Genomic DNA, 24,723 nt, shown 5'->3' with positions numbered 1-24,723 from the left:
AGTAAGCTGACATGGAACACATCATGAACCTTCAAGTTTGCAGGTAACTTTAGCTTGTAAGGTTGGTCACTCACAACCTTAATGATCTCGAATGGTCCACAATACCTTGGATTTAGCTTCTTCTATCTGCCTAGAGATAAGTTGCTTTTCTTTGGTCGGACTCGCAGAAAAACCTTATCCCCTTCTTTGAAAGTTCTTTCTAAACGGTTCTTATCTACATAGTGCTTCTGTCTATCCTGAGCGGCCTGAATGTCCTGGCGAATAGCTCTAGTCTGCGCTTCCATATCTTCTAACATCTTCCTAGAGGCTTCTACCCTGATGGTTGGATCTGAGAAGTTCAGTGGTGCTAAACACTCCTGTCCATAAAGAGCTTTGAAAGGTGACATTCCAATGCTTCTGTGTTCGGAAGAGTTGTAAGCATACTCCACCAAAGGTAGATATTGTAACCTTTGGCTCTTGCGAACAATAAGGCTCTGAGAATGTCCTCGATGACTTGATTAACTCTTTCAGTTTGTCTATCTGTCTGTGGATGATACGCTGTACTGAAAGCTAATTGTGACCCAATAGATTGGAAAAGAGAAGTCCAAAATTTTGATGTAAACTTGGCATCTCTATCACTGACGATACGCTTGGGTAGACCATGTAGCCTAAAAATCTCCTTGATGAATATCCGGCTAATATCTGAAGCAGTAAAGGTTGTCTTTACGCGTATCAGATGAGCCACTTTTGTGAGCATATCAACAACCACAAAAACAGAATCATAACCTCCTGTAGAAGGTAATCCTGTAACAAAATCCATACTGATGCATTCCCATTTCATCTGGGGTATGTCAAGAGGTTGAAGTTGCCCTGGTAACTTGATTCTTTCGGCCTTTATCCTCTGACAAGAAAGACATTGCCTCACATAGCGAAGTATGTCTCCTTTCATTCCAGACCAAAAATAACTCCTCCTGACAGCATGAAGAGTTTTAGCATAGCCTGGATGTCCGGATGCCTTCTTTAGAGCTGAGTCTCTAGGTACACAGAGTCTATGTCTGTAGTAAAGACATCCTCTCATAAGAGAGTAATCTTTAGTTTCAGGCATCTCATTCTGTTGAACTAATGACACTATACGTTGATACTCTGGATCTACCAAGGATGCTTCTTTGATTCTATCCCAGATAGGGTTATTTGGAATAGAGATAGCTCCGAGAAAGGATTTTCGGCTAAGACCATCTGCAACTGTATTTTCCTTTCCTGGTCTATACTTTATGTCAAGGTCATATTCCTGTAATAGCTCTATCCATCGCCGTTGTCGCATGTTGAGAATAGGTTGAGTAAAAATCCATTTTAAGCTCTTGTGGTCTGTAACCAGCTGAAACTTGCGTCCGAAAAGATAATGTCTCCATAACTTCAGCGCATGTATAACTGCTAAAAGTTCCAAATCATGAGTAGGGTAATTCTTCTCGTGATCCCTCAGCTTTCGCGAAGTATACGCCACTGGTCTTCCTTCTTGAGTAAGAACTCCGCCTAGAGCAAATTTGCTAGCATCTGTCGCTACTTCAAATTCTTTACTGAAGTCTGGAAGCTTTAAAATAGGAGTTGAGACCAAGAATTCTTTTAGCTTAGCAAAGCTATAGACTCGTGCTCGATCTTTCATTCGATCCTCATTCCTTTCTTTAGGAGTTCCGTCAAAGGTGCAGCAATACGTGCATAATCCTTGACAAAAATCCTGTACCATCCCCTTATTCCAAGAAATCCTCTTACTTCGCTGACGGTGGATGGTTGAGGCTAGTCAACGATATACTTGACTTTGTCTGGGTCTACTGAAATCCCTTTAGCCGATATGACAAATCCAAAATAGTTGACCTTTGGTGAGAAAAAAGTGCACTTGCTCTCTTTAGCGTAAAGTTGGTGTTCCGGAAGAAGATCAAGTACTTTGCGAACATGTTCTTCGTGATCTGTCTCGTTCTTAGAATAGATCAGAATGTCATCAAAGAAAACCAAGACAAAATCATTCAGGTAAGGTCTGAAAATATCTTGCATAAGTCGATTGAAGCTTGCAGGAGCATTTGTTAGACCAAAAGACATTACTGTGAATTCGTAGTCCCCATACTTAGTATTGAAAGCTGTTTTTGGAATATCTGATTCCTTGATCCTGATTTGGTAATATCTTGACCTTAGATCAATCTTTGTAAACATTTTGGCGTTGTGGAGTCTGTCCAAAAGTTCGTCGATCCTTGGAATTGGATACTTGTTCTTGACAGTTACCTGGTTCAGTCCACGATAATCTATGCATAGCCTTAAGGTTCCATCTTTCTTCTTCTGAAAAAGAACTGGTGCACCCCAAGGAGAAGTACTGGGTCGAATGAATCCTTGCTCAATGAGTTGCCTAAGTTGTTCCTTGAGTTCGATGGCCTTTGGAAGTGACATCTTATAAGGTCTTTTTGAGATAGGTTCACATCCAAGGATAGTCTCAATCTCATGATCTACCTCTCTATGTGACGGAAGATTCGTAAGGTCTTCTGGGAACACATCATCATATTCCCTCAACCAGTTTGGTCGAAGTGAGGTATCTGATTGGTCAACTTTGTTGAGCTTTACCGCATAAATTTGTTGTTCCTTTCTTAGTCCCTTCAAAAGTCTGCTGGCCTTAACTAGAGTAGCCCTAGGTCTCTCATTTTCCCCCTAGATTAAGGTTTCATCACCCAAGTTATCTGTAAAGGTAAAGTTTCCTTGTGCACAATGGATGTGGGCCTTATTTTGCTTTAGCGAGTCCATCCCTAGTATCCCATCAAAGAATCCTAAGGGTAGGGTTCGAAATTGGGCAGAAGTTGGGTGTCCTCCTAAATCAAAGTCGATTTTTCCTGCAGAATGTTGAGATACTACTTCCTTGCCGTTTGCTAACTCTACAACTAGCTTGCTTGTTGGATACTTATCTAGCCTTAACTTCCTCATGCATCTGGGTGAAAGAAATGAAAGAGTACTACCACAATCTATAAGGAAGTTAACTTGTTCACCTCTGAGAGATCCTGGCGTATGAATGACTGCGTATTGCTCGCAACCATTGGGATTGTCAATTGCAGCATGTAGGGTTGCTCTCTCCACTGCTTCGTCACCCACAGTTGGTTGTACCACTGCGGCATTTACTCTGGCGGTAGCTCCACGTCCTCGCCCTCTGTTCATCCTTCCACGTCCTCCTCTTCCGTTAGCTTGGCCACGCCCATGGGCATTCAAGGGTATGGCATTGGCGTTGGTTGCCTAAATGTTCCTGGGGCACTTGGATCTGTAATGCCCATACTCGCCGCAACCATAGCATTGAACATCAAGGAACTCCATGGTTGTGGTGGTAGCCAGAATAGGGCGTTGGTCATATGCTTGGTTGGCTGGTCTGTTATTCCAAACAGTTGTCCTTGCCCTCTTTGTCCAATGATTCCTCTTGTTCTGATTAACCTTTTGTACTTCAAGAGCTAGAGGTTTGGTCCTCAACAAGGCATCCTGTAGTGTCGTTGGCCTGAGAGCTTCCAACCGAGTATTCAAAGGGTCGATTAGCCCTTGCCAGAACCTCGCCACCTGTTGTTCCAAGGTCATCTTAGGAGCATATCTCCGAAGAGTGACAAACTTTGCATAATATTCTTCGACAGATTAACTCAGCTGCCGAAGTGAAAAGAATTCATTCATCCTCAAGGTTCTATAGGCAGGTGGTAAATAATGCTCCATTATCGCAGCTTTGATGTCTTCCCAAGATTGGGAAGATCCCTTAATATCCATGTCCCTGCAATGTTGCTTCCACCATATCTTGGCATCGCCAGTCAAGCGGAACATCGCAAGCGTGGTCTGATTTACGGGTTGGGTCCCCGCAGCTTCAAAGTAGTCGTCCATGGCTTCCATCCACACTTCCGTATCTCTCTCCACGTTTGTCCCCTCGCCCTTAAAGATCGGAGGTTTGGCTTGCTTAAGGAGGAGCTTCTTCTCTTGCGCTGCCGAGTACAGAGCAACAGGCGGTACTTACATGGGTTATATGAGATTCTTGATACCATTACTTGGATTTCAAAATAGACACGAGACTTTAATTGAAATTCAAGATTCCACTTTATCAAGAGATAGAGATTCAGAGACAAAAAGCACTTTATTGATGAAAATTTATTACAATCGAAACCCCTCAAGGTTTAGGATAACTGATGATCAACTTATTACATGGCTTTATGGATTGCGTATAAAATACGCCTAGGAGATGGTATTCACATGATGCACTACTTCGTTCGTGAAGTAGTTCCTGTACTCATCCTTGAGTTGATAATAAACTAAGATATCAAGCCGGAATTCCTCTTTTGGTACTCCAAAAGTTTTGACTCTGTTTGCTGAGATCACCTCGGTGACCTTTTCCAAGAGCCAGTCATTGATGGTTTGATTGGAGTCGCCTGAAACAGTCAAGTCCAATCGGGTAGGCAACAAGTAGAATAACTCCACCACCCTCAACTCTTCTCTCCAACGTATCTTCTTCAAATCGGTAGCCAAGGATCCTAGCTTCCGAGCGTTGATGTAGTAAACCCCTCCTGGAAATGTCCAATCAAGTTTCTATCCTCTATCAATGCGAGTGGAGTGTGCAGTATGAGCCTTCATCAGTATCTCCATGACACCTCGCCTAAATTGGTAAACTGGGGATCGTCAAGCTTGCTCATAAGTAAGCTCAAACACTTGGAACTTCCGATATTCTAGCCGGGGTCTTCCTGCAACACCAATGCAAGGAATTCGGATCAGCTACCTATATACTTTCAATTCCTTTTTAAATATTCAAACAGTACGACTTTATTTCCCAGCCTAACCTAGGCTCTGATACCAGGTGTGAGGTCCCCACCCCGCCATATCAAACAGCGGATCTGATGGTGAACCTGGTGGCCACTAGATCTATAGGGAAAGCAAACAAAGTGGTTCGGGGTTCAGCTAGCGGACGATCTCTCATCACAAAGTGAGTCAAGCTCGAACCTACTAGCAATGAGATCTAGCTCCATCTCGCAAGGGAAGCATACTTAAACTATCTAGCGATCCTAAGACCCACCATCCAAGAGGAGAGAAACCCCGAGTGTCTTTTTCCCCATGTTTCAGAGGCACGTACTCTCGAGATTTCACCGCTCTAGGGGCAATGAGTATTACTAATATCGAATTGAACACTATGGGGACAGAGAGTTCCCGACCAATCGGGACCACCCATCTCATAGGCATTGGCAACCTGCGCCAAGCCCTCACTTTCCATCCCCACACTCACACTTCCTTGTGTGACCTAATTACTATCACAATGATTGTTCAACATAAACATTCCTTGATTAATTTCGAATCACATTGTTCGTTAAGAAAGCCCTTCAACCAGTATTGCAAACAACACCAAGAAAGTATTCTAGTAAAAATTCTACTGAAACTTATTCATTAAAATTCCAATGTTCTGGAGGTACAACATTCTACCTCCAGCGAGAGTTTACTCCTTCCGTTGTCGCCTAGCTGTCCATACAACTAGGTATGTCCACCGCATAGAAAGCACGGTATGGACACTCCCACCACATAGAAAGCAAGACGTGGGTTCCCACCGCATAGAAAGCAAGTCGTGGGTATCCATCGCATAAAAAGCAAGTCGTGGATTCAAGAGCCCTTTAACGAGGAACTCTGCCCCCTGTGATCAATAGGGGGGTTAGGACCGATTCAACATTGGAAATAGAATGAACATGTCGAGCTAAATTTTTCCTAGCAGCATATCCATCAATCATTTCTTTCCTACTTTAGACTTTAATGTACAAATGAGTTCAGTGCCGAGGTTTCCGTCGGATTTCTCCAACATGTTTTGGGGATATGTTCATTCCTAACTAAACGTGTGCAATGTTAAGTCAAACGACTTGAATAAAATTATGACCTACCTCTTCCATTTCTTCGTCAATGGTCCGTCAGATGGCCGGTATTTGTTCGTCCATGGGAGCTTTTCCCTTTCCATTGACATTGCTTGTTCCCGCCTCGCGGTCGTGGGCACCACCGAAGCGAGTTCTCTTAACCGGGGTCATTTTACTCACTACTTTAAATGATGAACTTGAAAAAGAGCTAAAGTTCGAGAGCATCATAACAAACCAATTGACAGATTAGATTTATTAAAGAATCCTCCTTATGCAAGAGTTTAGATTTCCCCTTCGAGACCTAGCAATTTTATAGGCAGTTTCTTACTTGTCCTATGGGAAATGGCTCTAAAGGTAATCACTTGGCTTAGATGATTAAGAAATTCAAAATTTTACTAATTGATTTACAAAAGAGATGAAGTAAGCAAGTTCAATCATTTTCCTAGTGCACTTGAAGATGCAGAATTACCGCAGGCATGTGTGATAGAAATCCTTTTTCCTAATGGCCTAATGACGGTTTAATTTTTCAGCCTTAATCACATTTTAATGTGGGATAAGATTGGGTCTAATTTAATTACAATACTATTGAATGATAAGAGAGTGAATTCCATCAAATCTACATTATTACTAACTGACAATTTATTAACTAAGCTGCCTAGAGAGATAATCTTTCCTAATCATGTATTAAACCTTGATTAAGGATGATGAATGGGTGCATAATTTATCTAATTGAATGATGATTATGTAATGGAGTATAGCTATGTAAACTTAGAGAGCAGCTATTGGGAATTGTAGCTACAAGTAGGCATAATAGACGAAGAATATGAGAGAGTAATGATGAGAATAAAGAAGAGCCGTAATTTAACCATAAGTACCGTGATTAGGGGTTGAGAATCCTTTGATTTTTTTGATCCAATGAATCCTCAAGATGAGAATTTCGGCAGCATCTCCCTCCTTGCTTCTCCTTCAAAAACTGTGCGTACCGGCAGCACCTCCCCAAGGTGTGTGTAGGTGTGTGTGTGAGAGCACACCTTTAAATAGGCCTCCTCAAGCTGAAAATCGATATGGGTTGCTATTTGCATCTGGGAGCCTCTCTAGTTAAGCATGGCAAGTTTAGTTGCCTACCCACCAAGTGTCCAGTTAACTGACTGGACACTTGGTGGCTTGGTTAACTGACTCTCACACTTAGTAGCAAGCTTAGAAACTCTCCCAAGACTCCCACGAGGCAAGAGGGCGTCCCCTAGCTGCTAAAGCTGACCTGGAGTGGCTTGGAACCTGCTCCCACACAGCCTCGAGTCTCCGGTGCCTCCCCGGACAATTTTGGGAAAAATGGATTTTAAGCTAAAATGGATCGTACGAGTCGGATTTTGATGCCGAAAATTGCTATAGCAAGCTCTAACTAAGGCGTACCGGCCCGAGTACCTGCCATATTTAGCAGTCCTCGGGGTCCGAAAATGCATTTTTTCAAATTCGGGGTACAGGTGCAGTTTTTCGAGACGGTCAAAACTGGACGAGTCGGGTGACCAAAAACTTACTATTTTTGTAATTTTTTTACAAAAATTATTTTAATTCACATTTTGAAGCTTTAAAACATTCTAAACATCATGGCACTGACAGAATTCGGAAAACTGCTAAAAATAGTAACTTTTTTCATTATATTCATTTCAAGGTACAATGGTGCTCTTTTGATTAGGATCAGAGACCTTACAAAGTCCTACCAACTTATGGGGACCCCGTTCGATGGGGCCCCAAGTGACATAAAGGATTAAAATAAAGCAGGATCCGTACATACACAAAAACTGACGACCTCAGAGATTTCCGAAAATTACATTGGCATGATGACGTGGCAGGCTGCACGGATTTCCGTAAATTACGCTAGCAGCTTTTGACATTGCTTTTTGGACCAGAAGCTTTTGAGTTTAAAGGCTTTTTACTGTAAACTGCTTTTGGGGCCTAGGGCCTTTAAATATGAGGTTAGGGCTCATTCTTTGGCATGCTTCCTAGAGAAGGTGCAGAGTCTGGAGTTCTGGCTTGTATTATGTTGATGCAATATAAAGAAATACCGAAAGGGGCGCTTAGGTTTGGGGCCAATACTCTCTGGGGTGGAATTCCGCCACTCCGTGTCCTCTCTCTCTTTCAGTTCAGTTGTTATTGAAGTGCTAAAAGTCTGTTTAGTCTGTTCTTTTCTATTGGCACTTGGTGCCCGTCTTGTGACATATCCAAAGAGACTCAAAGATCTATTCGACGAGAATTGAACTCAAGACCTGTTATGAGAGAGAGAGAGAGAGAGAGAGAGAGAGAGAGAGAGAGAGAGAGAGAGAGAGAGAGAGAGAGAGAGACGACACGACACGACACGACATAGTTAACGCCCAGGAGCATTGGCCCCAAAGATTGGCACCCCTTTCGGTATTTCCTTATCATTGATGATCGCAAAGTACAACTCTTGAGCGACCTCTGCTCTCAGACTCTGCGTCTAGATGCTCTGCAGAGTGAGGTCCCAAGGGCTCTTTTATTCTTAGAAGGGATGCCCAAAAGCAGAGCCCTAAAAGCAAGCAGGTTCAAAAGCACTAAGCCCAAAAGCAGTTGATCCCAAAAGCTCACGTAAAAACTGCCACGTCAGCAATCCAACATAAATCGCGGAAATGCGTTCAACCTTGCATCTGCAGCGTAAAACACAAAAATTCCGTACGGCCTTGCCAGGTCAGCATGTCAGTGCAGTTTACGAAAACCTCTCAAGCTTTTGGTCTTTAGGATTTTAGGCCCCACAATCGGTGCTTCAAAAGTCCTTCAAGTTAGTCCGTTTAGTTTCTCTTGTTCACTCGACCATTTCACTGCCAATTGGTCATGCCACGCTATCTCCTTGTGACATTTCCTCTTGAAAGAATTGTTGTCGCCGTTGATTAGGCCTGTAAAATCGACAAAAGCCAGAAACTAGTTCAATAGATACTAACTCTAAGTACTGATGCACTAGACAACACATATCCAACACTTGGACAAAGACGGTAGTCAATGAACATTCAAATCACTACCCCCGTTGAGATCTTGGATGAGCATCTTGATCTATTGTAACTTATTTAGCAATCACATCCAGATCTTCCACTGATCTCTTGTTGATGTCTTGATTGACTAAATCTTGTTACTATCATGTCCATCTCATCTCTTCGAAGAACAAGACTGTAATGTTGTAGTCATTTCGTCTTTCAAACATGCACTCAAACACTACTCACATGAGAGAGCACATGTAACAGATTTATTTCTAGAGTTCCCAGTTCAAAGTACTTCTTTCATAAAGTCATTAAACAGAATACTGTCAGCGCCGTCAGTATCCGTGAAATCCAAAGGAAGTCAGTGACTTTATTCCATCTAGGTAATCTATGACAAAGGAGCGGAGTAACTCTCTTCTTGTGGAGTTCTTGGTTGCACTAGACTCAACCCGTTGATCATTGGGATCTCTTGGAATAGTCGAAGCTAGACCAAAAGCCTCAAAGTAAAGTTCCACTATCCGAGGAGTGTCTGCTAGGTTCTCCACCATCCACTGTCGCACCCAATACCGGATAGTTCTTGACTATGAACCGCCATTCACTTTACCTTTCACTTTCCTTTCCTTGTGAGCCAGAATGTGTTCGGAACGAGAATCTCCTCGTTCTCTTCCACTTTAGGTTGCTCCTCAGGCTCCCTATTCAGTGGCACCTCACCCTTGAAAGGTTTTCAACAAACTCACATGAAATGCAGTGTGTATCTTCCAAGTATTTGGTAACTTCAATTTGAAGGATACATCATTGATCTTCTCTTGAATCTAGAAAGGGCCATAGTATCGCCTACTTAGCTTTGGAGAAAGCCGCTTCTTCCCCTTTTGTTTACAAAGGCTTGCCTTCTCAAACCCCCAATCACTCCTTCAGCTGCAAGTCACATCGATGCATGTTCAGTGCCTTCTTATGCCTTGCTTGAGACTTCTCAAGAGACTCGTGCACCTTTGCAAAAGCAATCTCCAGATTTAGATCATACTGATCTGCTTCAAAAATCTTATCTTGGGTGCCTAGAATAGGTGGAACCTTCTCAGCACCCTCGATGATCTCAAATGGCGCCTCCTCGTATGCACTTTGTTGTTGTAGTCAAACTCCACCAAGGGTAAATACTTTTTTTGAGCCTTTTGTTGAAGCCCCAAACCACTGAATTGGCTATCTCAAATTGTCGGTCTGTCGAGAACTGCAACCGCATGCCACTGTTCTCCGAGATTGCCCTCCAAAACAAACTAGTGAATCGGGGATCTGTCCGAAACAATGGACTCATGCATACCATGTGATCGGAAAATTTGTGAGACAAACAGTTTAGCCAAATGATCGAGCTTAACTTCTTCTTGATCGGAAAAAAAAAAAGAGCCTGCTTATTAAATCTGTCGATGACTGTTCAAATTTCATCATGCCCACTCGGAGTCTTGGGAAGATAAAAAATGAAATCCATTGCTATACTTTCCCATGGTTGGCTAGGGACCGATAAAGGTTGCAAAAGATTTGGTGTCTTATGCCTGTCAAACTTGACCTTTTGGCATATCAAACAAACTCGTCCACATCCTTTTTGATCCTTGGCCCGTAGAAGAACCGTTGCACACCTGTCACTGGTTGTTTCTATACCGCGATTGGGTGCTCTGTCAAAACCTTATTTCTCAACTCTTGTGTCACACACAGGTAGTTCTTTTTTTTTTTCCCGCATCAAATAGCCTTCCATGAGCGGATAGCCCGCAACCACTTTCCCACTCTCTCGTCGATTAAAGATGTCTGCAAAATCTGGATCTGTGGCATACTAATCTACCATATCCTCGAAGCTGTGGTGATGAACTGTTGAAGTAGCCAAGACCTAAGGCTTACGAGATAGTGCATCTGCCACCACACTGTTGTGTCCCTGATCATGCACAATCTGAAAGTGAAATTGTGACCAAGTCTTTGCCCACCGCATCTGCTTGTCCGAAAGGTGTTTCACAGAAAATCAGTGTGCTGCTGAGGGGACCAGATCCTCCGTAGAAGAAGAATTGTTCTGAGCTCTGATACCATTGTAACCGGCTTGGACACTCCAAGCGAGAAATCAATAGCAACACACGAACAGAAACTTCAAAATCATTGAACTTGATTTTATATATATATATATATATATATATATATAGAGAGAGAGAGAGAGAGAGAGAGAGAGAGAGAGAGAGATGGCACCATTGAGTTCTGTGCCCAAAAGCATTGGCCCCAAAGATTGGCGCCCCTTTCGGTATTTCTTTATCATTGATCATTGTAAAGTACAACTCCGGAGGGACCTCTGTAGAGTGAAATCTTTTATTCTTAGAAGGGATACCCAAAAGCAAAGCCCCAAAAGCAAGTAGGTTCAAAAGCACTAAGCCCAAAAGCAGCTGATCCCAAAAGCTCACAAAATTGCCACGTCAGCAGCCCAGTGCAAATTGTGGAAATCCGTACAGCCTGCCACATGGCACCTGCAACGTAAATTGCAGAAATTCTGTACGGCCTCGCCACGCCAGCATCCGTACGATCTGCTAGGTAGGTGAAATTATCTTCACTTTGTTCTTCATGTTACTGTTCGCTTAGTATTGGTAGTAGACTCCTTGGCTGCACTTCTTTTTTCCACTCTTTTCATGGTTGCTTCCAACTTTTTGGCACATTTGGCTCTTCAACTTTCTTTCCTTTGGACTTTTCCTTTATCAGGTTCACTTACCCTATACTATGATGGTACTTCTTCTTTCACCCTTTTTCTTTAGTTTTTGTAGTAGAGGAATCTTTCTCTTCTTTTGTCAGTGCTTGTAAACTAAATCCTCTTGTTACTCTAGTTGATGCGATGATGTGTGCATTTGACCAATAGCACATCATATTGCTTGGGATAAATGAGTGTCCATATAGGCAGGTCTGATCACATAGCCAACCTCTGTTAGTTGGAGAAGATGCTCTCTGTGGAAAGCCATCTTCGTGCCAAGCTCTTGTGTCGGCTCTGTCCAAGTTCTCCTGGTGTCTAGCTGAATCAAATCTTGACTGATGAGGTGGGTAATCTCGGTCCGTGTGAGAGACAAGGAGGGTGCATCTGGTGTAGTCTCATAGTCACAAGGGACGCGTTAGGGGACGGGGAACGGGGGACAGGGCTCAAATGGAGTTTTAGTGTAAAAAAGAGGGCAGGAAGCCCAAAAATGGGCGTCCCCTGTGACTATGGGTAGTCTGTCCATACTCAATCCATGTAGCTGAAACCAGGATGTCATCTGTGCATACCAACAAGATGTGTCTCCCTCCAAGGCAAGCTGTCGAGAAGACTCCAAAGCTAGGCAAGCATATCTATCCTTGGGGAGATCCCAGATTGCCTCTATGACCAGCGGGGGAGCAGCAAGCTTTGCACGAGTAATCTCGTGCATTAATCATCTGGGAAATCGGAGACCAGAGGCCTCTCCATACATCTCCATCCATCAGTATTGCCAGCTCGGCTATGATGGTCCTTATATCTGCACCCCATAAAGTATAGCTGAAGTAACCAATGTGTCAAATAGTGAGAGCTTTGTTCGATGTTCCTGAAACTGAATCTTCGAACACATCCTCTCCATGCTCCCCAAAGCTGCATATGCTCTCGTCAGTCTGGTCTTTGTTGCTCTCCTCAGGGAGAACTTTGGACCATTGAAGACCACTCCCAGGTAAGTGTATGCGTTTTTATACTCAAACGTCTACTGACCATATGTGAAGGTCGGTGCAGATTGCATGACCCATTGTGCTGTGGTGTTGAACTCTGGTCTTGCCAAGGTTCACGGAGAAGTGCTATCACTAGCAAAAGTGTGCAATGCATCAATCCAAGTGTCGTTGCATACCCTGTGGCGAATCTGAGATCAACACAATATCATCTGCATAGAGTAGTAATGAAATCCATGTCCCTGCTAGCTGTGCTCCTCTATCACCTCCCCTCTCAATGTAATTAGAAACCTCGTCTACATACAAACCAAACAATGTAGGGGAGAGTGGGCATCCGTGTTTCATTCCAACAGTGGAGTGAATATGCTCAGATAACCCCTTGGGAGTACGAACCTGCCCCACAATTGTCCTGTATAAAGCCATGACTGTCCAAATCAGCTCTGTGGGTACTCCCATCTCCTATAGTCTTTGCATCAATTGAGCTCTCGAAACTGTATCAAATGCTTTGCGAAAGTCCACAAAGGTACATTAAATCCTCCTACAATGTGATCTGTTTTCCTCAATAACAGCTCTAAGTGTCAATATATGATCAAGAGTAGAAAAACCCTTCTTGAAACCTTCTTAGTCTAATGCCCGAATGCCAGCTCTCTTTGCCCATCTGCTCAGGTGCTGCTCAAGAATGGATGCTTACAACCTGGCTAGCGTGTGCCCAATCATGATAGTACGGTAATGCCCTGGTACCATGGTGTCTCCTGCCTTGAAGATAGGCACAATAGTAGACAATTTCCATGTATCCAGGAAACCCTTACACATGGCTCGGTTGAACATTATTGCAAGAAGCTCTGCAGGCATATCTCATGTATAAAGTGCTCTGCCATCAATCCATCATGATCGTATGCTCTCCTGGTCCTCATCTTGTCAATGGATTTCTTTACCATCTCAACAGTAAAGAAAGTGCATGTTTGTGGGCATGGCTCGAGAGGGTCGGGCAGAGATTGCTGTCCTGGAACTGTGTGAAGAGATGCTGCATATGCGCCCCAAATCTTGGTTGATGTGATAGCCGGTAGGGGGGAATGCTCATGAAAAAATCTCCATGCCTCGCTGAGTCTTGGCTCAGGAATAGCTTGTACAATTCCTCCTCTAACCGAGAAAGATAAGTCCTCTTCTTCCGTGGCACAAGGCGTCTGAGAGAGAGAGAGAGAGAGAGAGAGAGAGAGAGAGAGAGAGAGAGAGAGAGAGAGAGAGAGAGAGAGAGAGAGAGAGAGAGAGAGAGAGAGAGAGAGAGAGAGAGAGAGAGAGAGAGAGAGAGAGAGAGAGAGAGAGAGAGAGAGAGAGAGAGAGAGAGAGAGAGAGAGAGAGAGAGAGAGAGAGAGAGAGAGAGAGAGAGAGAGAGAGAGAGAGAGATGAAATGAAATGAAATGTTATATTAACGTCTTCAAAAGGCCAATGTGACCTCTGAGACCAGAAAGTTACAATGTGGTGGATCTGATACATGGAGTAACAAGATGACAAAATTACGGAATGACAAAATGACAAAATGACAAAATAAAATACTATGGAATCCTAAACTGCTAGGTGTGAACTAAGTAGCTAAACAGCTAGCTGGGATAGCTAGATCACAGGAGATCCAACATCTATCGCTGGCGGATCTCATCAATCTCCTTCATGGTCAGTAGTCTGATTGGGCGTCGTGCATGGAGAAATGAAATGAAATGAAATGTTATATTAACGTCTTCAAAAGGCCAAAATGACCTATGAGACCAATCAGTTACAAAATAGTGAATCTAATACCATGTCTGGGTACAAAAGAACTAGAAAAGAACTAGAAGTGGAACAAAATACTACTACTACTACTACTACAATCTAAAACTACGTGGGTGTAGCAGCTGATACAATAGGTACCCGGTAAACTGGATGTAACAGTGTGTGAAACAAAGATGGAAGAAATGGTGAGGATCCATCCTCATCTGCACTCTGGATGTCGAGAGAGTATGGCTCGAATCTTCTGTTGTAGTCTCCGTCGATGCTGTGTAGCTCCTCTCCTCAGTCGCGGTCGTCTGTATCTCTGTAGCTCCAATGCTCGGTCGATGAGAGTGCCAGTAGTGGTCGAATGAGTGTGGGACGAGCTCTGCAGTGGTGGCTGCTCCTCTGGCTGTCCCATATCTAGTGAAAAGAAATCTGTAATGTGTCTCTGGGACTGCCTCTCTCTAGCTCTCCCCAGTAAAGTGTCTCTATACCTGTGTAACTCAAGTAGATATAGTCCAAGACATCTCTGATCCTCATAACTCATGACCCTAGATAGAGGACCAAAACCCTCTCTGAATAAGCAGTGGAAACGCCCCCGTATCTCATAGAACACTGTGCAATGACATATGTAGTGCAACTCTGTCTCTGGCTCTCTCTGGCATAATCGGCATATCCTGCTGTCTGCTGGTATCCCTCTGAATCTACCAGTCTCAATCTCGAGCTGATGTGAGGATGTGCGTATCTGACCAATGGCACAACGCAAACCATGAGACATATGTGTGTCCATGTAGCTGGGTCGAATCACAAACCCATCTCCTGTGAGGTGGAGAAGATGCTCTCTATAGAAAGCCATCTTCGTGCTCAACTCCTGAGGCGGCTCTATCCATGTCTTCCTGGTGTCGAGCTGGATCAGGTCCTGACGAATGAGTCTAGTGATCTCCACCCGTGTAAGAGACAGCGAGGGTGCCTGAAGAGAATACTGGAAAGGGGGCAACCTGTCCATGGTGAAGCTATGCGTCTGAAACCATGAAGTCATCTGTGCATACCAGCATGAAGTGTCCCCCTGTAGAGCTAACTGTCTGGAAGACTCAAGGGCCAGTCTAGCATATCTGTCTCTAGTAGTATCCCATAGGCTGTGCAGAAAGGACACTGATCTGGTAAGCGCCTCAATCTCCATGGGGGGGGCAGCTAGCTCTGCTCGAATGATCGCGTGAGGTACGGAGGCCTTGGCTCTAATCAATCGGGAGATCATAGATACCAAGGGCCTCTCCATACGTCTCCCATACTCAGTCTGCTCTCTGTCATGTGAGCATCTGTCAAACCCCAGCTCACCCACATCCAACTCTCTAAGCATCTCATCTGAAGTGTCGTAGAAGACTGTCTGACAGTTGCCCGTTCGAGCATTGAAGTCTCCTAGGAGGATGATATCACCATCCCTAGAAAACTCCCATATATCATCATCTAGAATTGAGAAAGGCGACTGCCCTCTGGATACAGCATATACTGACGTACTGGGGGGGAAGTAACATATAGCAATATATAGAAATCGACCTGTGTCAGCTCTCAGCCTCACCCACATGTATCTAGCCTGATCATCTCTCCGTACAATATGTAGTAGTGGCTGTAGCTCCTCCCTAAACAACACCGCTACTCCTCTTGAACCTCTACTCCCATGCTCAGATCTCGTGACTGTTCTGTGGGCTGTCTCCCATTTGTATCCCACCACATGTGGCAACAGTTGGCCAGGGGCCTGGTGAGTCTCTGAAAAGAAAACAATGTCCTTGTCTCTGAAACTGTCCTCAAAGGCACCAACATCCAAGCTCATAGACCCATTACAATTCCAAGTCGCCATCCTCAATGTGGTCCCATAGGTCTCGCACCGTCATGTAGAGCGCCGCTCTACAATCACCACCCGACCATCTCTGTAAAAGGCCATCTTCCCCTTCTCCCTTGCCGCTTGAATCTCGGGCATTACTTCTCTCATATGCGCAAGTTGTGAGAGAGTGAGGTCATCGCCTAAGAAAATACCTGTCTTCTTGAGAGTAGGTCTCTTCCTCAAGAATTCCTTCTTCTCTTCCAATGAAGGGAAGCGTAGTATGAGAGCTCTTTCCTTTGAAGATTCTCCGGGGCCCTCACTCTTCTTGCCCACTCTCCATGCCTTTGTGTGTGAAGGCTTCTCCACCCCCATCATTGATGTGAGGCTTGTGACCTCTTTTTCCACATTGTTTATGTCCTTGAGGCCGGTTACCCTCACATGTAGAGCCCGCATCCTCCTTCTTTGTTCCTCTTCGAGGGTCATGTTGATAAGAGTGGGTGTACAAGGAGCTTCCTTACCTTTCCCTTTCTTGGCAACCTCAATCCATTTTTCGGCCTCCTCTACTTTCTTTTGCGTTTCGGATATGACCGCGGCCCATGACTTCTTCTCCTCATTGATGTTGTCAATTTCTTCCCTCAAAGAGGGTTGAAATTCCCCCTCTTCAAGCCCATTTTTTGACCGTGTTTCCAACACTTCTTTGTGGAGGTCCAAAATGCTATTCTCCAACGTGGCGATCTTGTTGAGAAGATGATCCTTCTCGTCCTTCCACCTCTTCTCCTTTTCTTCATTTTTTCGGAGGAAAACGGTCTTCGCGTTCCTCCAATCTTCCATCTCTTTTCTCCATGCTTTCATTTCCAATTCAATGATGGAAATTCGTTTGGAGTGAAGCATATATTTGAGTTTGCTTGTTGCCATAGGTGAGGTTGGGGATGACATGAGAGAGAGAGAGAGAGAGAGAGAGAGAGAGAGAGAGAGAGAGAGAAGAGAGGATTGATGTTTCTAAAGTGCAGAAAATGCAGCAAACCCTAAAACGCAGATCTGTCCAACAACCCCAAAAAAAAAAAGAAAAAAAAGAAAAGAAAAAAAAGGAAAAAAAAAGGGTCGCGAATCCTAAAATACAGGTCGCGAGCCCTAAAAACAGGTCGCGAACCCTAAAATACAGCAGCAAACCCTAAACGAAAGCATGGTAAAGAGAGAGAGAGAGAGAGAGAGAGAGAGAGAGAGAGAGAGAGAGAGAGAGAGAGAGAGAGAGAGAAATGAAATGAAATGTAATATTAACGTCTTGAAAAGGCCAAAATGACCTATGAGACCAAAAGGTTACATGTGGTGAACAGTGTGACATGAAACGTTTCGGGGTTTTGAGGTTTTTGAAACGTTTCGAGAGAGAGAGAGAGAGAGAGAGAGAGAGAGAGAGAGAGAGAGAGAGAGAGAGAGAGAGAGAGAGAGAGAGAGAGAGAGAGAGAGAGAGAGATGGAGATGATGATGATGAAATGAAATGAAATGTTATATTAACGTCTTCAAAAGGCCAAAGTGACCTATGAGACAAGAAAGTTACAATGTGGTGGGTCTGATACGAAGTTAGAGTAACAAGATGACAAAATGACAAAATAAAATACTATGGAATCCTAAACTGCTAGGTGTGAACTAAGCAGCTAGCTGGGATAGCTAGATCACAAAAGATCCAGCATCGATCGCTGGCGGATCTCATCAATCTCCTCCATGGTCAGTAGTCTGACTGGGCGTCGTGCATGTCGGGCCAAAGTGATCCGAATCCTCTGATGCAGCCTCCGTTGATGCTGTGTAGTTCTCCGCAGTCGTGGGCGTTTGGATCTCCCCAACTCAGTAGTTCGATTGATCAGTGTGCCTCTGGTGTGAGGCGACGAGCTCTGCTGTGGTAGTAGCTCCTCCGGGTGTCCAGTGGCAGCTCTGAAGAAGTTTGTGATCTGTCTCTTGAGACTGGTTAGCCTCTCCTCTCATCAAGCTCTCTCTGTGTCTGCGCAGCTCGAGCAAAAACAAACCCAGGCATCTTCGATCCTCGTACTGCATGACTCTGGAGAGTGGTCCAAAGCCCTCTTTGAACAAGCAATGGAAGCGGCCTCGTATCTCGTAGTAGACGGGGCAGTGGCATGTGTAATGCAACTCTGTCTCAGGCTCGATGTCACACAGGGAGCATGTCCTGGCCTTTGTTGGTACTCCGCTGTATCTCTCAGTCTCGATCCACAGCTGGTGTGAAGATGTGTATATCTAGCCTATAGCACATCGTATCCCATGAGACAAGTGGGTGTCCATGTATTTGGGCCTCGTCACAAAACCGTCCTCCGTAAGCTGGAGAAGATGCTCTCTGTAGAAAGCCATCTTCGTGCCCAGCTCGTGTGCTGGCTGTATCCATGTCCTCCTGGTGTCTAGCTGAGTCAGGTCTTGGCGGATGAGCTTGGTGATCTCGGATTGTGTAAGAGTCAGAGAGGGTGCATCCTGTGAGTACTGGAAGGGAGGCAATCTGTCTATGTTGAACCCATGCGCCTGAAACCATGATGTCATCTCCCCATACCAGCATGATGTATCTCCTTGCATGGCTAACTGTCGAGAGGACTCAAGTGCAAGGCGGGCATATCTGTCTCTGGGAAGTTCCCACATGCGGTGTATGAAGGAGACAGATCTGGTGAGTGCCTCAACCACTAGTGGAGGGCAGCTAGCTTTGCTCGGACAATAGCACGTGGTAGTGAAGGCTTAGCTCTAATGAGCCGCGAGATCATAGAGACCAGAGGCTTCTCCATGTCTCCCCATCCATCAATGCGGCCTGTCCTCCCGTGATGATCCAATGAAGGTCCCCAAATCTCAGCTCCATAAAGCAATGCAAAAGCCACCAAAGTGTCAGAGAGCCAAAGCTTCGTCCGAGGCTCCTGAAACTGAACCTGTGAACACATCCTTTCCAATCTACCCAATGCTGCATGGGCTCTGGTCAATCTAGTCTCTGCTGCCCTCCTCAATGAAAAAGCTGGCCCACTAAAAACCACTCCAAGGTAAGTGTAAGCATCTGTATACTCCACTGTCTCCTGGCCATATGTGAATGCGTGAGGCTCCATAGGGTCTCCCGACTTGAAGATAGGTACAATAGTAGATAGGCTCCAAGTATTAGGCAAGCCCTCACACATGGCACGGTTAAACATAACTGCTAGAAGCTCTGCTAGTAGATCTCTGTCATGCATGAAATGCTCAGCCACTAAGCCATCATGATCATATGCTCTCCCAGTCCTCATCTTGTCAATGGCCTTCCTCACCATCTCAGCGGTGAAAAAAGCACATGTGTGTGGGCATGGAACGGGGGGGGGGGTTAGGAAGGGGGGGCTGCTCAGGAATTGTGTACAGAGATGATGCGTACTGGCCCCAGGCCTCTATAAAAGTGATGGAGGGGGGGAGTGCTCATGAAAGAGCTGCCATGCTCATGTAAGTCCTGAATCAAGAATAGCTGGTATAGATCTTGCTATAGGCAAGCCAAAAATGCCCTCTTCTTCCGCCGCACTAGGCGTCGGAAGTCAATTTGTGATTGTCTGTGAGTGATGTCCCCCAAAAGCACCTCCCTCTGAAGTCTAGCTCTAGTGTCCCGGCATTCCTCATCATACCAACTGTTCAGGGGCATGCTCCCCGAACGGCGTCTCTGCTCAGGCTGGGTATGTGGGTATGCCTCTACTGCTGCATCATGTAGTGTCTGTGTCAGTATAGGAGTAAGCTCCTCTAGAGGTCGCTCTGGCTCCTCTGTGCACAGGCGTCTGTAGATCCCATCTATGTATACAGAGTCCGTCTCCCGCGTGAAGGTGTAGCGAGTAGGGGCTGCTGCCCGTGGCCTGTGTGCTACACTAAACTAAAAAGAGATGGTCAACGATACAAGAGCATGATCCACTGCCACACCAAGTCTGGGTCCAACCGTGACTCGGCTGTGCCATGACATAATCCACTGTGCTGGCTCCATGTGTGTGTGTGTGTGTGTGTGTGAGAGAGAGAGAGAGAGAGAGAGAGAGAGAGAGAGAGAGCTCATTTTTTAGAAGTTGGTGTAGCAATTGTACAAATCTTTTGTGGAGATTCCAAAGGAGTTTAGTTTTGCAAAAGCGACAATCTCTACTGATTTAGAAACAATACAGACTTTCTTGCAAGATGCTGTAAATCACAGGTATGTTTTTCTTGTTGAATGTTTTTCACTACCTGCCGTAAAAGCTCTATGGTATTTGCTCACTGTGGTTGCACAATCCTTTGTGCTTCCAGTTGTGAGGGATTGATTATAAAGACTCTTGAGAAGGAGGCTACCTATGAACCCTCGAAGCGCTCCAACAACTGGCTAAAGCTTAAAAAGGACTATATGGAGAGGTCAGCTTATCAAGGGCTCGTGAAAAACTTATTGCCAGTATTTAGTATTTGCTAACAATTTCTCTTATAAGGTTGAAGTACGAAGAGCTGTGGCTTTTTCTTCTTTATTTGGATGTTTTCTGTACTTTGAGGTCAGACCGAAGGGTAGAGAGGACAGGTAAATCAGAGAACAAGGATAACATGTGACCAATTTATTATTCATTTTAGACGTTACAAAATTTAAATCAGGTAGTAAGCCAAATAAATGTGCCTTATATTTGAGTAACACAAGCTGGATAGATATTGTTCAGCCTGGTCTCTCTGCCATACATATATGATTATGAATGACTATGGTTAGGAGATGGTTATGGGGACTCAGCAGACAGTGGCTATGGACCTGCCTTACTGGATGCAGTTTTAGAGTCAAAGTAAGACCTCACATTTCACTTACTACACAGTGCCTATGGACCTGCCTTACTGGATGCGGGTGTGTCGAGGGATAATATCCCACAACCTTGACAATGCAAGGCTTGAACTCTACCAGTACATAATCTATTATTGAATTATCTTGATGACAATTGATCTCTTGTGTCTACTGAGAGGTGTTCAAGATGTGGAAAATGAGCCTGTGTAAATTGCTCGCAGTGTTGGAGACTCGTTTGATCTTGTGCCTATTGGAGCGTTTCATGGACGAGGAAAGAGGACAGGTGAGTATCGTTATCTGGACCTTCATTTGGGTAAGGATTGCAGCCTAAAACTGTCTTGCTGTCTCGCAGGGGTCTATGGGGCTTTTCTTCTGGCCTGCTACGATGAAGAGACGGAGGAATATCAAAGTGTTTGCAAGATTGGTAACGACCTAGAGTTTGCATATTCTCTTTTGTTTTATATCCTGTTACAAGATCGTCAGTAATTTACCTGTGGTATTTTAGGAACTGGATTTTCAGAAGCTGTGCTGGAAGAGCGGTCCGCAAGTTTGCGGGCCAAGGTCATTCCAATGCCAAAGGTTTATTAGCCAAAAACCAATGGTACTTTGTTTTCCTTGTTTGATCAGTCCGCCAACCATGTACAATTTTTTTATTCTTCACAGCAATATTATCGATTTGGGGAAACACTTGGAGTTGATGTTTGGTTTGAACCTGTAGAGGTGAGCTTAAAGGTTGCAATTTTCTCTTATCTTAGTGCACTTCTAACAATTTTTCATTTATTCAGGTCTGGGAAGTAAAGGCTGCAGATTTAAATAAGTCCTGTTCATCGTGCAGCCATAGGGAAAGTAGACCCGGCCAAGGTCAGCTCAATATGCTTTAAAGAGGTTTGCTTTTTGAAAGAGAGCAAAGCTTTAGGCTCATTGCCATTTTGGTTTGGCACAAATTGTAGGGTATATCTCTTCGATTTCCCCGTCTTCTGCGTCTCAGAACCGACAAGTCCCCTGAACAAGCCACTTCAGCAGAACAGGTAAGTATCTCAAGTGCACATAAGTAGTATGGAGCTTGTTCTGATTATCACAAGGATCCAATTGCAGGTTGCTGAGATGTATCAGGCCCAGAAAATTGGCCGACCCACTCAAAGAGAAGAAGATGATTAGCCAAGGACGGTTTTGTTTTTTTCAAGAAAATCTTTTATACCTGATGAATGAAGCAATTAAACCCTGGTCCATTTCCTGCTTGAATGTGTGCAACTCAAGCACAGTTAAAAAGTGGCTGCGGGTTTAGAAGTCATGCCGCAAGGTGCTCGATCTCTTTTCTACAATGAAAGCACTTGAGGCAACCAAACTTGGAGCAAAATCAGGCGAAAGCAGTCGAAAGTGATTGCGTTCAGTCCTTACGCTTGAAGGCACTGCTGGAGGGCCATCTGCAAGGTACAGCAGGATTCCTCTGTCAGGTTGACCATTCTACTTGAAAAACACACTTTTGTCAAGTTGTAATCTATCTTGCCAAGAGACAGTTGTCCAAAAAATGTCATGCATTCATAAAAGAAACCGCTTTGTTAGAAGACACGGCTTTTGTATCAAGCTTCCACAAGTTTTTCATTATCCTCGTAATAAATTGAGAGCTCTTCACCAGTGACTGCTTTTGGTGGCTTGATATCCTTCTCTGTAGCCTTGTCTTATGGTGGGCACTTATTGCATTCAACTTCAAAATGAAGACCTCTCTTTTTTTTTCCCCCTCTGTGATGCTTCACACCAGGTAGTTTTATAGGGTTGTGCCCGCACACCTGCATGTGCATGTCGCAGGGGTCGAACCTGAAGGCGTGCTGAAAATTGAGACCTCTTAAGTGGCCTTGTTGAATAGTCCTTAAGTTCTAATTAATTATGCTTCCTACTAACATTGTCCAGAAGAAATGTGTAAAGCTTCTAGAGTATTTCAACTAAGCATGAGGTTTTGCATTATGCTATTAGTTTTACTTTTTGTACAACCATAACTTTGAATTTCCTTGCTAGTAATTTAATGAGCCATGATCACGTGCGCCGGATGCTTTCATAGGTGTTAAAGAGAAGGTCAACAAGATTGTGATCATGTGGATTATTAATATTGTGATGACCAACATATTTTAACTTGTTCACATGTGCTTCCATTGAAACAAACTGAAAAGGCCAAGAACTTTTAAGGATCTCACAAGGCATAACTGCCTGCATGAGAGAGAGAGAGAGAGAGAGAGAGAGAGAGAGAGAGAGAGAGAAGAAGAAGAAGAAGAAGAAGAATAAGAGAGTTTTAACGTCGTAGGAAACTATCCCAAGAGACCTTAAAGATCTAGCCGACGAGGAGTTGCTCGTGAGAGAGAGAGAGAGCGAGAGAGGGGGGGGGGAGGGGGGGGGGGGGGGAGCTTTTAGAGTAAAAGAAAGAGGGAAGCAACTTGCCTTAAGCACACATTATGCAGGTATGGTAGGTCAAAACCCATACATCAATATGTTAAAGACTTTTCATGGCCTTCAAGATCTAGGGGAGGGGTGCCAAAGAGTGGTCTCTGAGCATGAAGATCTTCTTGTAACAGTGCACAACAATTCTTTAGTAGTGCCAATACAGTGTTTATTAATTGACTTGTCAGAGATCCAGCGGCTTTTGGTAGAGTGCGGCTTTTAATGGTAAGTAAATGAACGGCGCAAATGCTCTGCCCTTGGACCTTGATGGGGATGTCCTATATACCTAAAAAGATGCACTTGATTGAGAATAAGCTCTGCTTGGGTAAATGGAAGCATTTTGTGTTGATCTACTTTTCTGTTTCCAGAAAAAGCTTTGATTATACATAAAAGATTCTATGCCCGAGGAGACAATACCTTTACCGGTCCTTCTCAATAGACTTATAGATTAGAACAATGCTTGGACTAATTTGTGCTTTGAGGAGGAGGACTATAGTATCTTCACTCTGAACTTAAGATTATGTCATCAAGAAAGGTTGTTTACCATGGTACCTTGCTTCACAATCTAGATGTTGAATATGGACAGAAACACACTTATTGAAACGAATAAGTTTTAAAGATATGATTCTTTTGCTTTTTAATATTAATCATTCTTTAGATGTTGCCTTGTTTTTGGGCATTGCTATTTTGTTAAAAACTATTTAGTTAACCTAACTTCATTATCTTTAAGTACATGCTATATGTTAAAAATATCACTCAAAGTAGACCTATAATCGATGATGATCATGTTGATTTTAGATGGCTATCCTAATCTACAATCTGATACTAAATGATATCTCTAAAATTTGGGTTTTTGTTGTCATTCTTGCTTGAAGATTAGTAGGACAATAACTTTCTCACCTTCTTTTGATGGTAGAAATAATCACAGGTATATACATGTTGCCCTACTAGTCAGAGACTCACTGTTCTAACTATTAGCTTTTCTAAACCTCTGTGAGTTGATTGAGTTGCCTTGTCTTGGGATTGGTTTGTTGAACCATACATTTAAGTTATCTTGATACTGCCATAAGAATGCTAAAAAATGCTTGACTTTTCATGGCTCTTGATATCTAAGAGGGTAATTAGCAACGCTTCTCTAAGCCTTCCTCAAATCTAACTTAAATAAAGTAGGTATAATCCAGCATATTATGATAAATTTTGGGGACCTACTCATTTGCTGACACAAAAACCTCTCTTGACTATATGTTTCAACAAGTAATGTTATAGGGTACAACAATGGGATTGAGGTAAATGATAAAGGATTGTTAAAAAAAAAAACCCATAGAATTGGATTATCTCATTGCTGAAAAATTAGAGTTTGTAGGAGAATAACACACTACTTATATGCTAACTATTGAGGGTACTAATTGAGCTTCTTGACACTAAGTGAGCTTCTTGACTCTAAATATTCGAGTG

General features: G+C 43.8%; 1 protein-coding gene across 1 annotated transcript in view; it reads left to right on the top strand.

Moving 5' to 3' along the window:
- Positions 1-22,473, top strand: part of LOC147418077 (DNA ligase 1-like) — a 67,794-nt gene extending 45,321 nt beyond the window's left edge. The window contains 10 exon segments of the mRNA XM_086506846.1: positions 20,129-20,241; positions 20,334-20,435; positions 21,060-21,121; positions 21,191-21,262; positions 21,344-21,417; positions 21,502-21,558; positions 21,624-21,649; positions 21,651-21,699; positions 21,789-21,866; positions 21,934-22,473. Coding sequence (XP_086362972.1) covers positions 20,129-20,241; positions 20,334-20,435; positions 21,060-21,121; positions 21,191-21,262; positions 21,344-21,417; positions 21,502-21,558; positions 21,624-21,649; positions 21,651-21,699; positions 21,789-21,866; positions 21,934-21,996 — 696 coding nt within the window. The 3' untranslated portion in view covers positions 21,997-22,473.
- Positions 22,474-24,723: the final 2,250 nt, after the last annotated feature.

Source organism: Adiantum capillus-veneris, chromosome 30, assembly GCF_014529385.1.
Source record: "Adiantum capillus-veneris isolate H3 chromosome 30, ASM1452938v2, whole genome shotgun sequence".
Lineage (NCBI taxonomy): Eukaryota > Viridiplantae > Streptophyta > Polypodiopsida > Polypodiales > Pteridaceae > Adiantum > Adiantum capillus-veneris.
This window is presented reverse-complemented; position numbering and strand designations above follow the sequence as displayed.